The 15965-nt window shown below is 56.2% G+C and overlaps 2 protein-coding genes across 6 annotated transcripts in view; one reads left to right on the top strand and one right to left on the bottom strand.

The window, feature by feature from the left end:
- Positions 1-115: 115 nt before the first annotated feature.
- On the top strand, positions 116-11663 carry BAP1 (BRCA1 associated deubiquitinase 1). Of its 4 annotated transcripts, none has more exons than XM_074549959.1 (17): positions 117-267; positions 2470-2499; positions 2598-2652; positions 3242-3374; positions 3739-3858; positions 4331-4392; positions 4462-4604; positions 5141-5219; positions 5854-5977; positions 6123-6240; positions 6601-6788; positions 7113-7246; positions 7849-8321; positions 8440-8597; positions 9288-9380; positions 9893-9965; positions 10240-11663. In XM_074549959.1, exons 1-17 carry the CDS (start codon positions 231-233, stop codon positions 10371-10373), a joined length of 2154 nt encoding a protein of 717 aa, XP_074406060.1. In that variant the 5' UTR covers positions 117-230; the 3' UTR covers positions 10374-11663. The 4 variants fall into 4 exon arrangements, with proteins under 4 accessions (XP_074406062.1, XP_074406060.1, XP_074406061.1 ...); XM_074549960.1 differs by having other exon boundaries at positions 8440-8543; XM_074549962.1 differs by lacking the exon at positions 117-267 and adding an exon at positions 1824-2155.
- The window catches only part of DNAH1 (dynein axonemal heavy chain 1), a 73768-nt gene continuing 68684 nt past the window's right edge, over positions 10882-15965 (bottom strand). For both annotated transcript variants that reach the window (XM_026792475.2, XM_074549956.1), the window contains exons 70-79: positions 15813-15944; positions 15481-15651; positions 14899-15078; positions 14632-14808; positions 14282-14452; positions 13952-14082; positions 13470-13614; positions 13014-13220; positions 12408-12642; positions 10882-12066 (exon numbers count right to left, since the gene is read on the bottom strand). In XM_026792475.2, coding sequence (XP_026648276.2) covers positions 11945-12066; positions 12408-12642; positions 13014-13220; positions 13470-13614; positions 13952-14082; positions 14282-14452; positions 14632-14808; positions 14899-15078; positions 15481-15651; positions 15813-15944 — 1671 coding nt within the window. In that variant the 3' untranslated portion in view covers positions 10882-11944. The remainder of the gene's footprint in view (positions 12067-12407; positions 12643-13013; positions 13221-13469; positions 13615-13951; positions 14083-14281; positions 14453-14631; positions 14809-14898; positions 15079-15480; positions 15652-15812; positions 15945-15965) is intronic.

Consider the following 15965-nt stretch of genomic DNA (forward strand, 5'->3'; position numbering starts at 1 on the left):
GCCCCTATTCTGAGCAGTTTCCCAGGCCATTCCCGGCCCATTCCCAGGCATTCCCGGCTCATTCCTGGCCCATTCCCAGGCAATCCCGGGCCCGCCCGTCCGCCCCCGCCCCAACATGGCGGCGTGTCGCGGCCGGCTGACATCACCGCGTGCGATGACGCAGAGCGGGGAGCGCCGGCGGGGCCCGCAGTGGGGGCCGGACATGGCGGCGCGGCCCGGCCCGCGGGAAGATGAATAAGGGCTGGCTGGAGCTGGAGAGCGACCCCGGTGAGCCGGGACACCGCACCGCGCAGCGGGCGCGGCTGGGGACGGGCCGAGGCACAGCTCCGGGCGGCCAAGGGGCTCTGAGGGACACGCGGGCAGCGGGGCCTGGCTGGGGGGGACGTGGCGGACGGGCCAGGGAGGCTGCAGGGGCGGGCTGGGGCTGTGGGGCACGGGTGGGGTGTAGCGATGGGATTTGGGGTGCACGGGGGGAGCTTTGGGGGGGCTGGAGATGAGCTGGTAAAGCTTGGGGGGGCTGCGGGTATGGAGTGTGCGGGTGAAGTTCTGGGGGCTGGGGCTATGGGAGCACCGGTGGGGCTGGGGCGGTGCGGGAGCACAAGGCAGGGCTGTTCCCTTCCCGCTGCCCTGGGGTGGGTGCTGTGGCAGAGTCACGGAGTTGTTTCAGGGTTGGGATTTAGGGCTAAAGCTGGTGTTGTCTGAAATGTTGTTTTAACCCTCTGGGTTCCTGTAGTGTGCAATGGGGCTGTCCTGTGCAAGGCTGGGACCTGCTCTCTGGGATGGGGTGGTGAGTTTTTTGGGGCTGTGGGTGAGGAAATGTGACCTCTGGAATTATCCTTGTCTCTTGCACTCAGCAAAGGAGTCTGTTGTCCCAGTCACCCCCAGTTTTGCTGCTCTTTATTCTCTTTACTGGTACTTAGAAAAGGCTGAAATCATTCCCCTCCTGGCCTTCATCACGGCAGAAAGTCCCAGGACATGGTTTGGATTCCCACAGCTGGGAGGGAAGGTTATTTGCTTGGGGGACAATGTCTGGGCATAGGCAGGGTTTTTTGGCTATGTGGCAGTTTGGATGCAGGGGTGGCACCTGGGACAGAAGTTAGGAGTGACCCATGTGCTGCTCTCAGCACATCCCAGTAGCTGAATCTCTCTCCCCTGCCTCTGACCGGGGCTTGGGTGGAATGTGTGGGTGCTTTACTGGTCAGGAAGGGTCGGTGGATCCAGGTTTGGGTGGGGAGGAGAGCCCTGGGGACATGCAGGCTGCTGGCATAGTGTTGTGTGAGCTTGTGGACACCAGGACGTGTCCAGCCAAGCCATATAACGTGGTGTGGGTGTTGGAGTGTTCCAGGAGAGCTGTCAGCAGCAGGGCTGTGCCTCTTGTGGGTGCTGAGGTAAAATGAAATGCTGAAATATGCCAGAGAAAACAGTGGGGCTGGAAGGGACGAGGAAGGTGATGGGATGTGGTGTAATGGCCTGGCCTCCCACTGGTTTGAAGCATGTTATTTCCACAGCATATTGTTTCTCACTGACCATTTTGTAAGAAATACAATGTTTTCTGCTCAATTAATGAAGACTTCTCGCTCCCAAGAGTTTCCTCCCTGTTTTAATCATTTCAGCTTTGGTGTGGAAGCCCCTTGGGCTCTTCTTAATTGAGTCACATACATCAGGGTCCTTAAATCCATTGCTTACAGAGATGTTTCTCTGGATTTAATCCTTCTTATTGGTATTCCCTGGACTTCCTCCCAGGCTTTCAGCAGCCTTTCTAAGGGAGCTAAGAAAGCAGATTTGTTATTCCAGTCTCGAACTCGCTTCCTCCACAGGCAGAGTGACTGCCTGAGAATTGGGCTGACTGCCTTTGCTCCAGCATCAGAGGGGCAGCTGCTGCTCAGATATCTGATAATCCTTGTTTTCTTGTGGTTGTCTCTGTGTCCCTGGTTATGTCCTCCTGTAATTTGTAGCCACTGGAAACAGGCTGTTGGATTTGGTTCCCCCAAAGAGACAGGGAGATGAAGATGAGCTTCTTTCAGCCCTTGGACTTCCCTGCAGCCCTGTTGCTGTGATCTGGATCTCCCCTCAATGATTTTCACTAACATGAACCGAAATTATATTTTTTTAAGTGTCTAGTGATATCTTCAGTCATTTATCTCTCTGGTTGCAGGTGTGTGTGTGTCATTTAGGTGCTCCCTGCTGCTCACTTGGCAGCCAGCTGCAGTGGGCTCTGGCAGGGAAGAGTTGGTTCAGGTTCCCTTGAGGAAGAGGATGGTCTGTGGGGATGGAGGGGTGAAGGTTGTTGGAGCACTCTGAGCTCAGCATCCCCACTGCTGGCACTGGGTGTGATCCTGGTGCCTCTGCTGTGGAATCTCTGGCTGTGCCTTGGCCTGGGACCATGTGGGACTCTCAGGGGATGATGGCAGTGGATTTCCTCTCTGCTCTCTTCAGCCAGAAGTAACCTGTTGGTTTTGTTCCTTTCAGGTCTTTTCACACTCCTGGTTGAAGATTTTGGTAAGTCCTAGAAACCTTTCTGAGGAGTTGGTTTTGTGCCTGATATTACCCTGTCCTTCCTGGTGGGCCTTACACCAGTTTCTCTCCTTTGTCTGCAGGGGTCAAGGGAGTGCAGGTAGAAGAGATTTATGATCTGCAGAGCAAATGCCAAGGGTGAGTCAGAGGCCTGAGAGTGTGAGTTGTGCTGAGCAGAGTGGTCTGTGCGCCTGGGAACTCATGGCCAGGTGTCAGAGGGGCTTGTCTGTCGTGGAGGTCAGAGCTGTGAGTGATGGACCAGGAGAGCTTCCTCAGGTTTGGGGCAGCTGGGGGACATCCTCCAAGGGATTCAACTCCCTGTCCCCATGGAGAGGTGGTGTGGTTGCAGCGTGGGCTTTCTCCCTGTCCTGGTGCTGTGAAAAGGCTTTGAGGCTGTCGCTTCTTAAAAGCCATTGCTGAATTCCTCTCAGAAATTAATCCAAGGTCAGTGTAAAAGGAGGGTCATTCAGTGGCCAGTCAGTGTCCAGAGGGGATTTTTCCATTTCTTTGTCTTCAGCCTCTTAAGACTTGTCAATCCCCAAAGTTTTCAAGCTTGATTGTTGGCTGAGCCTGGAGCATCAGCTCAGGAGTGTCCTCAGCAGTGTTGTGGCAGGGATGGTCACTGCCAGAAAGATGGCACTGGTGCCGTGAATCAGAGGTTTCTGATGCTGGGCGGAGCAGCCCAGTGGTGTGGCTGGTGCAGAGCTCTGCTGCTTTCTCTGTGCAGCCCCGTGTATGGGTTCATCTTCCTGTTCAAGTGGATTGAGGAGCGCCGCTCGCGCCGCAAGGTCTCCACGCTGGTGGACGAGACGTCGGTGATCGACGATGACATCGTCAATAACATGTTCTTTGCTCACCAGGTAGGCTCCAGGTGGGGTGATAGTGTGTGTGGGGTGTCTCCTGTGACACCTCAGGGAAACAGTGTGAGACTGACAGGCTGCACTGGTCATGAGGGCAGCTCCTCTTCCCTGAGCTCCAGGTTGGAGGGAATCCAGTGAAGGCTGGGAGGCTGTGGCCTGCACTGTGAGCAGATGCTTGTGGGGCATGGTGAGGCTCACTCAGTGATACTAATTTTCCCTCCTTCCTATGAGAGCTGAGGTCACTGCTCTCACAAGTGCTGATGGTTCTTGCATCAGTGCTTTCAGTTCATTATTGTCAACACAGGAGTTGTTGAAAGGCTGCCTTGTTCCTGCTGGTTAAGTTGGTCTTTGTGTTACTCTCTAGCTGATCCCCAATTCCTGTGCCACCCATGCCCTGCTGAGCGTCCTCCTGAACTGCAACAATGTTGACCTGGGCCCCACCTTGAGCCGCATGAAGGATTTCACCAAAGGCTTTAGCCCTGAGGTAGGGGCAGGGTCGGGCAGGGCTGTGCAGGGGTGGCACAGGTGGCTCTGCCGCTTGCTCCCCTCTTGGGGTGATGCTCTTCATGAGCTGGCTCCTTCCCTGCCTCTGTGGCTGCACACTGCAGCAGGCCTGCCTCTTCTGTCTCATATTCCTGCCTTGCCGTGCTCAGAACCTTGGTCCCTTTAGGCTGGGCACAGCTCTGAGCCTTCTGTCATTTACTCCCTGTAATCAAAAGTCCTCCTCCCTTCAGACCTATTGTGAACTTTGTTTTTCTCCAGCTGTAATTTATTCAGTAGAAATTGTGTGCTTTTTCCATCTTGGACTTTACCTGTAACTCAGAAAATTAGAGGATGTACCTGGGGGTTTCTGTCCTGCTCCTGTGGGTAGATGGAGGGAGGGAGTGGGAAGGTGAAGCATTTTATTTGTTCCCTGTCACTTCTCAGCTGTTGTCCTCTCTTGCTGTTGGCTGCAGAGCAAAGGCTATGCCATCGGCAACGCCCCGGAGCTGGCCAAGGCCCACAACAGCCATGCCAGGTGAGTGTGGGGCCTGCAGCTGCCCCCATCTGGAGGAGGCAGGCTCTCCATGGCCCCTGTCCCTCGCAGGCCAGAGCCACGGCACCTGCCGGAGAAGCAGAACGGGATCAGCGCCGTGCGGACCATGGAGGCGTTTCACTTTGTCAGCTACGTGCCCATCAAGGGACGGCTCTTTGAGCTCGATGGGCTGAAGGTCTATCCCATTGACCACGGTAAGAGCCACTTGTCCCTGCCTGCTGCACAGGTGAATAGCACCCTGGGGTGTTCAGGTGTATTGTTTTTCATTGCCTCTTAGTTAACTGGCTCCCAGACTCCAATGGCTCCCAGATTTGTCCCGAGTTTTGACGGCTAATTTTGGAGCCTGTGTGTTCTAGGCTGGGGACTGTGCCTAGAATGTTATTTCTAAATGCATTGCTTTTGTTTTTCCATTTTCCTCCCAGTTGCTCAGGGCCATAAGGTCCTTCAGCTTTGAAATAACTTCATATAGCAAGGAAAATTTATCTCCTTGCTCTCTCCTTGTGTAAAATAACCACTGTGTGTTGAGACAGCTGGTCCAAACAGATCCCACTGGGCTGCCCACGTTACTCCCTTCTCTTACAACTTGACCCCTCAGTTCTGTCCTTCAGGCAGTTATATATCCCTGCCAGGTTTCTGTCTGTCAGTCCCTTGGTAAGGTACCCACTTCCTGTACCTGGTTTACTTCAGCATGTCTTGCTTTGCTAAGTGCAGCTGTGTGTTCTTCTCACAGGGCCGTGGGCAGATGACGAGGAGTGGACGGACAAAGCCAGGAGAGTGATCATGGAGCGCATTGGCCTGGCCACTGCAGGGTAATGTCCTGGCCCAGGGGGCAAGCACTGGCCCCTTGCCATGTTCCCCTGGATTATTTGTCCTGTGGTTTCTGAACGGCAGCTTGTGGAAGTGGAGGTTGCCTATGGAGAGGTGCAGGTGCTCTGGCCCTTGCCTTCTCTTGCCTGCACAGCATGCATTCCCTGTGTGATGCACAGTCCCTGCAAATGCTGCACAGCATTAGGAATGGCCTGGTTAAGTCTGTGTTAGCTCAAGTCCATAGGAGAAGGAGTGGTGCTTCTGGTCTTGAGCTGGGCCTCTTGGATGCTTGGGCATGAGGGTGACTGCCGCAGGTTGCCTAAAGATGGAATCTCCATATCTGGAGCTATTCAGACGCTGTCTGGATGTTGTCCTGTGACCAGCTCTGGGTGATCCTGCTGGAGCAGGGCCTGGACCAGATGAGTCCCATAGGTCTCTTCCCACCTCAGCTGACCTGTGACTCTCAGAGTGTTTTGTGTGGTAGCTGAAGAAACCTTGTACTGCTTCATTGGCCACTGTGAGATTGACCTGGTTGTGGGAGAAGCCATGGGTGTGTTGGTGTTAAATGCCTGGGCAGGAGGTGGGGATGGGGCTGTCACCATGATCCTGTGGCTGAGGGCTCTGCCCTTCCTGCAGGGAGCCGTACCATGACATCCGCTTCAACCTGATGGCCGTGGTGCCTGACCGCAGGATGAAGTACGAGTCCAAGCTGCACATCCTGAAGATGAACCGCCAGACTGTGCTGGAGGCCTTGCAGCAGGTAGGGCGGCCCAGCCTGAGGGAGGGCAAGGCCTGGGCACTTGGTGTTGGCTCACCCCCATGAGCTCTGCAGTGCTTGAGTGGGAAGGATGTGGTTTGGGTCATTGCTGGTCCAGCATGCAGCTTCTCTGTCATTTGCTTTCAAGCTTATCCGAGTAACTCAGCCTGAGCTGATCCAGACCCAGAAGTCTCAGGAGTCTCAGCCTGGTGAAGAGGCAAAGCCAGCCAGCAGCAAGACTGTGACTCCAGAGAGCACTCATCCAGGTAGGGCCTTGTACCAGCAGTGCTGCCAGCCTGGCCTGCCATGGGGTGAGCACAGGGTGGTGACAACAGCTGGCTGGGGGCTTGGGGTAGTTTTATTGTCAGCTTCACTTTCTTTTCTGTGAGCCCTGCTCCATGTGCACTGTGCTGGGTATGGTGATGCCTGTGTGCCTGGGGCTGTGTTGGAGGGTGTGAAGCTTGAAAGTGGGAGGGCTGGAGTTTGGGGACACCGGTGACAGATGGAGGTGCAGTCCAGGAGTGTTAGAGCTCTTCTCTCACCTGGGTGAGTAAGGGGTGGTAGAGAACATTGAGTAAAAGGTGGCAGTACTGGTGATGAAAGGCTGTGCTGTGCTTGTGTGGCAGATGGCACTGATGAAGCCACCAGCCAGGGCCACCCCACGGCCACGCAGAGCCCACCCAGCAAATCCAAACCGGTGCCAAAGACAGCAGCGAGCGGCATCAATGGGGCCCCTCCAGCAAACCCCAACCCCATTGTGCAGAGACTGCCAGCCTTCCTGGATAACCACAACTATGCCAAGTCCCCCATGCAGGTAGGCTGGAGTGCCAGGCTGGCAGCACAGCTGATTCAAGCTGAGCTCTTTGCCTGCACTCCCTCCCCTCTCTGGGACCACAGCTGTCAGCTGGCCTAAGCCTGGCCCAGCACTAACCCAGGCTGGAAGGGGAGAGGGTAAAAAAAGACTGACCTGACAAAGGAGATTTACCTTAATGTGGGTAAACTGAACAAAAATGGGGAGGGGTCCCTGTTTCCTCTCTAAAGAGCCAAGTCCTGGTGTTGGGCTGGACCAAGGATGAGTCCACTGGGCTCTTCCTCCGTGCCCTGCTGCCAGCAGGCCTTCAGCAGTGGTGTTTTGCAGGAGGAGGAAGACCTTGCAGCAGGAGTGGGTCGCAACCGGGTCCCAGTCCGACAGCACCAGCAGTACTCGGATGATGAGGATGACTATGATGATGATGATGAGGAGGAAGTTCGTAACACCAACTCAGCCATCAGGTGACAGCTTGAGGTGTGGGTAGAGGGCTGGGAGCTGACATTTGCAGACCTGTCAGTGAGGACTTCCCTGACCTCCTTCCTTAGATCTTGATAGTTCTGTTCTTCTCTTCACCTGCCATTTTATTTTTCACTCACTGGGTTTTGTAAAGTCCTTCTGTAGCTCTTTACAGCCAACTCTGAATTCAGCCAACTCTGAATTTCAGCTACTCCTGAGAGTAGCTGTGTATTGGCAGCAGACTTTGGGGCTTTGAGGAACCTTGGTTCCACAGTGCTGATTGCCACTTCAGCTCCTGGTGACAGTGTTGGTGTGCTTGGACTGCTGCTGAGGCCAGGAAGTTGGGGTTGCAGCAAGGGAGCTTTGGAAGAAGAGTGGGGGGTACACAGCACCCTGTGCCCCCCAGCAGTGTAGGGATCCCTGGGGCTGAGTGGCTCAGTGGTGCTGAGGTGCTGCAAGAGAAGCTGGTGGTGCTGTGGGTGATGTTTCAGACCTTGTTTCATCCCGGCAGGCAGCCTGGACTGCTGATCACAAAGCTGGCAGTGTCCATGGTGGGACTCACCTCTTTCCACCAGCTACTCACCTTCCCTGCTGTGTTTCTGGGCAGGTACAAGAGGAAAGGGCAAGTGAAGCAAGAGCACGTGGCAGGGGCTGCAGATGGTCAGCTCTCCGTGCTGCAGCCCAACACCATCAACGTCCTGGCTGAGAAGCTGAAGGAATCTCAGAAGGACCTTTCCATCCCCTTGTCCATCAAGACGAGCGGCGGGGGTGCCGCCGTGGCCGTGGTCACGCACTCCCAGCCATCCCCCACGCCCAGCAATGAGAGCACGGACACGGCCTCCGAGATCGGCAGCGCCTTCAACTCGCCGCTGCGCTCGCCCATCCGCTCGGCCAACCCCACGCGCCCCTCCAGCCCCGTCACCTCGCACATCTCCAAGGTGCTGTTCGGCGAGGAGGACGGGCTGCTGCGCCTCGACTGCCTGCGCTACAACCGCGCCGTCAGGGACCTGGGGCCCATCGTCAGCTCCGGCCTGCTGCACCTCACCGAGGACGGCGTCTTCTGCCCGCTGGCTGCCGCAGGTGCCTGCCTGCTGTAGGGGTGGTGTCCTGTCTGAGGTGACAGGACAGTGTCCTTTGACTTCAGAGGGGATGCCAGTCCTTTGTGGTGGCTCCTAACACTTCCTTCCCCTGTGTGTAGATGGGAAAAACTCCCCCTCTTCCATCAAGCCTGGTGAAGAGGCCCCGGTTATGATCAAACTGGAGGAGAAGGAGGGCAGTGAGGCCAGTGACAGCAAAGAGAAGGTGGGACTTGGCAGGACCAGTGATCACCCTGGGGGGGAAAAGTATTCTCCCAAGGTGAGTTTTGTGCTGCGACAGCCCTGGGAACGTGGAGCTCACCCGGAGGCGCAGCAGCGCTGGCAGTGGCTGAACTGCATGTGCACGGTGTCCCCTCGCGTGTCGTCGCAGCCGTGCCTTGAGGCACAGGGCAGTGCAGGTTTTGTGCCTCGTGTCATCTCGGGGACCTTTGCCTTGGTAGTGGGCACAGACCCTGTCTCTGCAGCTGAGATGTGCAGCTTGCTGTGCTCTCTTCTGGGCCAGGAGCTGGTGACTCCCTGCACCCCAAGCCCCAGCCTACTGGTAACTCACAGCCTGTCTGTGCCCTCCACTAAGAGCACCACCAGGCTCAGGCAGCACAAGGGCACCAAGGGCTGCCTGGAGGAGAGCTGGGTAGGGACTGCTATTCCAAAGGGAAGTCTTCAGGTTTTGTTTTTGAGGGGAAGCAGGTGCTGGGTGGGGGGGGTGGATTCTGGAACGCATGTAGCCCTTCCCCTGGCCCAAAACCTTGGGGCTGGGGCAGAACACACTTCCCCTGGTGTTAACCATAGTGAATGCCTTTCAATGAACTGATCACCTTGTTTTCCCCTGGTGAGTTTTTTCTTTGATGGAGCCTCTCTTAACACAGACATGAGCACCTGCCAGCTCACCCTGCTGGCTCCTGGGCTGTGGCTGGGTCTGTGCTCATGTTTGGTCTGCTTGATCCTGCAGGAGCTGCTGGCACTGCTCAAGTGTGTGGAAGCAGAGATTGCAAACTACGAGGCCTGCCTGAAGGAGGAGGTAGAGAAGAGGAAGAAATTCAAGGTGTGCTGCTGGCTTGTTTGCACTGCTGATTTAGCTGCCCAAAGACTTTTGTCTGGGGTGGTTTTATGTAAAAATGGAGGGAGTTGTTCAGCTGAGAATGGTGATGAGGAACATTCAGAGTCTCTTGTTAGCAAACAGCCCAGCGGGGCAGAGCTGTTACCAGGACAGACCACAGCCCTGGGCCAGCACTGGCAGCCTGGGGGAGGGTGATACAGTGCTGGGATGAACATCAGCAGTGATAGGAGGCAGAGGAGGCAGCAGATATCTCCCCTGCCCACCTTCACCTCTTCCCAGCTGCTCTTTGGGAACATGCTGGCATCTGAATTGGGATGGAGACAGTCCCAGTTGTGCACTGGCCTAAGATAAGCTGGGATGTGGGTCCCTTCCTGCTTCAGTCTCCCTAGTCTGTGGGCTGGGCCAGGCATGCCAGTTCGTTGTCCCCTGTTAACCTTGAACTCTCCCTTCTCCCTGCCCCCTGCTTGTGGATTATTTGTGGATTTGTCTCTTTGTAGATCGATGACCAGAGGAGAACCCACAATTATGATGAATTCATCTGTACCTTCATATCCATGCTGGCCCAGGAAGGTGAGCTGTGCTCATGGGGCAGAGGGTTTGGGGCACTAAGTGTGATGGAGCAGCAGCTGGGAGCCTGGGCTGCTCATTTTGCCTGGCTCCCTGTTCAGGCCAGGCCTAGGGCACAGGCTGACCCTCCACCTGGGGAGCCACAGATTTCTGCTTTCTCCTTCCACTTTATAGTCCCAATAGATGCCCAGTGCTGGCTTTTGAGTGAGAGAGGCAGGGCTGCCCTCTGGCATGGGAGATCCCAGCCCTCCAGGCCGTGTGTGTGCTCTCCCTGCAGGCATGCTGGCCAGCCTGGTGGAGCAGAACATCTCGGTGCGCCGGCGGCAGGGAGTCAGCATCGGCCGCCTGCACAAGCAGAGGAAGCCGGACCGCCGGAAACGCTCCCGCCCCTACAAGGCCAAGCGCCAGTAGCCAGGGCTGCAAACAGCAGTTGGGCTTTGTGGCTTTGGGCACTGGCACTTGCATCTATGTTACCTTTTGCCCAAGGAAAGGGACCACAGTGACAAGCCCTCTGCCCAGGTGGAGCCTGGGGACAAAGGGAAATCGGGTTTTTCTCTGCGCCTAAGCTGTGAAAGGCAAGAACCTGTCTGGAGGAGTCCCTGCAGCCAGAGGGAGTCTGGAGTGCTCGGCTGCCTGACCACGCCATGGCAGCAGCCAGACCTTGTCACCTCTGTCTCAGCACCCTGGCTGAGGACTGTGACTGGAGGGAAGGAGCCCACCCAGCTGGGGATGGGTCTGGCCTTGTGGGAACACTGGCAATGCCCATGTGAGGCTGTGCTGGCCACAGCTGGCTGTGGCTTGTGTCCTCCTGTGTCTGGGCCTTCAGCTCTGTGCTTCCCTGGGATGTTCATGTTTTCATGATGTTCATGTTTTTTATCCTTCTCCCTCCGTTCCCCAAACTGATTTTTGGTCCTAACCCAGACTCTGGCCATTCTTAGCAAGGTGGCTCCAGGACAGAGCTGCTTCTGCACCCACCCCACACTGCACTGCCCAGGGCTGGCTGAACTCCTGGGGATGGTGACACCTTCCCCATGTAGCCTGGCTCCCCAGAGGACCATGGCAGCTCTGTTGCTGGATGAGGGTGGGTAGGCTCATCTCTGGAGCTGGGCCTTGTCCCCAGCCCTCTGTGGCAGTGCTGGGAGTGGCCAGTGCCTCTTTCTGCCCTGGCTGCTCTCCTTGGGACCAGCTCTGTGGCCCTGGCAATGCTTGTGGGTCACACAGCATTGCAGCAGGCCCCAGAGAAAGCCCGTGAGTTGTGAACAGACCAGGTGCAGATGGTGGCCTTGGGGGGTGCTGGACATGGCACGAGGACTCTGGCTGTGGCTTGGTAAAGCCCCTTGGCAGGGTTGCTGCAGTGGTGGGGGTGGGATGGGGGCAGCAGCAGAGGGAGCCCACATCTCTTCCCCCTGGCTGCTAACCAGAGCTTGCTGGTACAGCCTGGCTGCCTCCTGCCAGCCCCCAGGAGCCTGGCAGAAATCTGAGATGCCAGAGGTGAGCACTGCTCCCCAGCACTGTCCTGGGGTGGAGCTGCCACAGGAGAGGACTGAATTTTTTTCAATATGTGTGCAGATCTTGACTATGAAACAGTTCTTTTGGTATTTGTTGAAGGAAAGAAAATCCTTCTGTCTCTTGCTGTGTCTAATATCAAGTGCTGTAAATAATGGATCTGTCTGAAGGAATAAAGCTATCCTGTAATGGCCAGCCATGGAAGAGGTGTGTGAGGGAAGGGGGTGGGGGGCAGTGGGGCTGGGAGCACCACGTGCCAGCTCCAGGCCCTGTTATCTCTGCTGGCAGCTCTGTCTGGTGTAGAGATTTGAAGTAATCATGGGGAGTGCAACAATACCAGGCTCCATTTATTGACACACCTCAGCAGGGGAAGGGCAGGACTCACCTCAGCAGAAGAGAGGGCACGAGGAGAGGGGGCAGCAGCCCGGCTCAGATCCTCAGCTGCAGTGGGTTCCTCGGCTCACTGCATTTTCTGGCTAAAAGTCCAGGGCACAGATCAGGGCCGTGCCCCGTTTGATCCAGTGCTTCTCTGGCTTGTCCGTAGGGATCTCCACAGCAATCACGTAGTTGGTGGAGTGGCCCGTTGTTGATAGCGTGCCTGTAATGGGGGAAGCGAGGGTGAGAGGGTGGTGCTGCTGCACACTGACCCCATGCAGACGCCCTTGTCCCCACCCTAAGTAAGCCCGGTGACTGGCTGAGCAGGGCTGGGGCAAATGGGCTTGTGGGCTTGAGGGGAGCCTGGCCACGGGCACTGCTGCAGAGCCAGGGTGCCTGCTGCTCCATCTCTCAGCCACAGCAGGAGAAATCTTTTCTCCGTGGCTGGCCACTGCCAACAGTGCCGTCTCTATGCTCATGTATGGCAGGAGGAACTCCCTGCTGCCCCTCCTAGCCGCTCCTGCAGCTCCCCTGCTTCTGCAAGTCTGCCTTTAGGGCACCTACCTGCGCGAGTGAGAGTCTTATAGATGGGGCACAGGTAGGAGCCGGATTCCGGAGGCTTGCGGTTGGCGACAGGCAGCAGCCAGATGACAGCCATGTCCGTGTACAGCTCCTTGGGGCGGGACTCCGCCAGCTTACCCGCGGCCGCGTCCCAGCGGGCGCCCTCCAGGAACAAGCCGTGGATGTAGCAGCCCACCTTGGGCTGCTGCGTCAGCTCCTTCACCGACTCCTTCATGACCTGCCACGGGGAGGGGCCGCCGGGCCCTGGCTCAAGGCGTGTCCCTGGCGGCTCAGCCCCAACAAGCCTCTTAAGCAGCTCTTAGTTAAGCCAGCGCTGCGAGAAGAGAGCGTGCCACAGCTCTCAGAGGGACAGCCTGGGACAGGGCTGGTGGAGGGGGATGAGGGCAGGTCTGGCAGCAGAAGCCCCTGCCAGCCTTGGGGAGGTGTCTGGCAATGTGGGTGGGTGGGTGTATCCAAGCACAAAGAGGATGATGGAGCCATAGGCAGCTGGGTAGCCTGGTGGCTTCACCTCTTAGGCAGGTCAGGGCCTTTGTGGCTTTCTAGCAGGAGATTCCAAATAAATTCAGATTCTCCACCTGATTTACTGACCTGGAAGCTAAACGAGATGGTGTCGATGGAGATGACAGACTTCCTGGCAAAGTTCTGCAGTGTCCCGGTGAGGAAGGCTTGGGGGAAGAAGAATCCACTGATCCAGAACACAGGGGGGATCCCATGGCTGATCCAGTTCTGCATGAATTCAATCCGCTGCACCAAGTCATTCACCCACGATGCCAATGGCTTCAGGGATGGATAGGCCTGTGGGGCACCACAGAGGGAGGTGCTGAATGCAGTCAAGGACAGCCTAGACCTTGTGCCTCAGCTGCTGAGAGCTGCCCAGAGCCCAGGGGCTGGGAACAACTGGAGCTGCACTGGGCAGGAGCCACCTCCGTGCCAGGGCACCAAGAGCCAGCTCTATGGGAGACAGCCCAGTCCAGCAGCAGCTGATAATCCATTCCTCTGGTTTGGGTGAGCTCTGGCAGCAGTTGGGCTGGCTGGGGCACATACCTTGGAATTCCACATTTCAGGAACAGTGTTGTTGTACAAACTGGTGGCCATCAGCTCCAGCCGAGAGGACATCACCACCAGGCCCTTGAGAGCTTTCAGCAAATCCTTCAGACTTAAGTCAACCTCCTCCAGGAGCTTGTTGTACCTACAGAGAAAGGGCAGAGGGAGCAGAGTGACTCTGTACAGTGGTTTATCACCCATTGCCTGCCCAGAGGGGGTGTGGATCTTTATACACAAGTGAAGCTCCTCCATGTAACTGCCAGCCCCAGTCCTCCTCAACAGGGTCTCAGCTGCTCCCCCAGCCCTAAACTGCTGACTGTTACAGATGGAGACAGACTCAGCCAAAGGTCCTGGCTGGGACAACACAGTTCTTACTGTGACTGCCAACCCCACTGTTGTGCTGAGGTTCCCCAAAGGTGCGTGGCAGCAGGGGCCTGCACATCTCTGCTGTTCCCTAGGACATGATCCCACAGAAGTTTTACCTGATCACCTCCTGCACCAGCACTGTGTTCATGGATTCTTCATAGAGCAGTGGGTATTTCTCGATAACTTCCTGCACATTCATGGTGTCAGGCAGCTTTGCCAGGATGTCCTTGGAGGTCTCCTCCACAATCTGGAAGGAAAGCAGCAAGTGGCAGCATCCTTCTAATCCAGCCCCATGGCTGCTGAGAAGGGGGAGAGCTAACGCTGGCACGGCAGTGCCATCACTGGCACCCAGCAGGCAGGGTGGCACCTGCTGAGAGCTGGTGCTTGCGCTCACTGCCCACACTGGGCACTGGCTGCCAGAGCACTGTCAGCACTGGGGCACCCACCTCTTCCCTGCTGCGGCCTCCCAATGAGATGGTCTTGGGCTGCAGCTGTGCAATGGCCCCCAGCAGTGCAAAGGTCTCGTTCTGAGCGAAGGTGATGTCGGCATTGTCGTGTAAACCAAAGAGCTCTGGGCTGTCATTGAGAGGCAGGCCCTTAACATATTGGAGGTAGCCCTGGAGAGGAATCCACAAAGAGTCTGAGACCAAGACCAGCTGAAAATCCCTAGGTTCTTACAAACTTATATTCCCCCAGGGACCTGAAAATGCAGTGGGTTTTGGAGAGGAGAGATCCCCTTTGCATTGTGACAATCCCCTTGGAACTATGAGCTGCAATTTGTGACTTGAATACTTACATTTAGGTCAGAAGAGGTACTGATCTGCTTGTAGACACCTGATTCTGAATAGGCAAAGTCAGGACTTAAAACCTCAGGTTTGTAGAAATCCTCCAAAATGCTCATGATGCAGCGCCGGTCCCAGTCGTCGGTCACGCGGCCGCCGTAGTTGATCTCCCCAGCTGTGTATTTCAGAACCTGCAAGAGACCCCACCGTGGTTCTGATCCATGGTTCTGATCCATGTCTGCATCTTGAGCCTGTTCCCTTGCAGGAGGGGCAGCTCTCACCTTGTAGGGAATTTCTGCATATTCATTCAAGAACATTTGCAGCTGACTGATGCAGATGCGGAGGTCTCCATCTGTGAACTCATAGGGGATATTGAACCCCAGAGGCCCAAACTTTCTCCTCTCCAGCATGTTCCCATGGAAGAAGCAAAGTGACAGCAACAAGGATTTAAACTCCGTGACCTGTGGGAAACAGGGAGAGTCGCTCAGCTTGGGAGGAGACATCCTTGGAGGGAGTTGGGTCCTGCTGGGACCTGGCAGAGCAAATATGCCAATTCAGGAGTGCCAGCTTGAGCTTGGAGAGGGGGAAACCTCAGTCACTGGTGCTGTGCTGGGGAAGGCCATGGCTCACTCCTTGCTTAAAGAGAGCTGCAAGTCCTTATGCCAGGCCTCCAAAATACTGTTGCTTCCGTTTCTCAAAGTAAAACTTTCAGATGTGAGTTTATGAGAAACACCTCCTTTAGCACATGGATTCTCTAATGGGGAGAAAGATCTATGCCTGGAGAGGAGCTTTCCAGGTAGAAAGCATACATTGGAGCAGGCACAGAATGGGGACAGCAAGCCAAAGCACAATCTGGGTCTTACCTTGGAGCAAGAATTCAAGAAGTCATCACTGAAACTAATGTAGGACTTGAGCAGGTTGGCCTTGACCCCCCGGGGGGGCTCAATGGTCATCTTGGAGCCATTCTGGAGAATGGACACAGGGAAGTGGTTGCTGGGCAGACTGGTGAGCCAGAGGCGAAAGTCTGGATGCACCTGGAGGTCCAGAAGGCAGCAAGTGCTCAGAGGGTGCAGGCACAGCCCCTGCAGCTGCTCCTGCACTGACCCTCTGGTGCTGTAAGAGCCTATGGATGGGTCTGAACTGGGGCTGGCCTCCTCCCAGGCTCCAGCCTCCTGCCTGCTATAAAACATCTCACCTTGCTGGGGTCGATGGCCTCGATGAGTCTCTCCAGTGAAGGCATCCAGCTGGGGGCCAGGTGGCAGTTCTGGAAGAAGACCCAGTTGCCCTGCTCCATGGCACTGTGCAACATGGCTTCAGCACGGGGGCCCTGCAGAGGCACAAAGGGAGA

This window comes from Zonotrichia albicollis, chromosome 12 (genome assembly GCF_047830755.1).
Source record: "Zonotrichia albicollis isolate bZonAlb1 chromosome 12, bZonAlb1.hap1, whole genome shotgun sequence".
Lineage (NCBI taxonomy): Eukaryota > Metazoa > Chordata > Aves > Passeriformes > Passerellidae > Zonotrichia > Zonotrichia albicollis.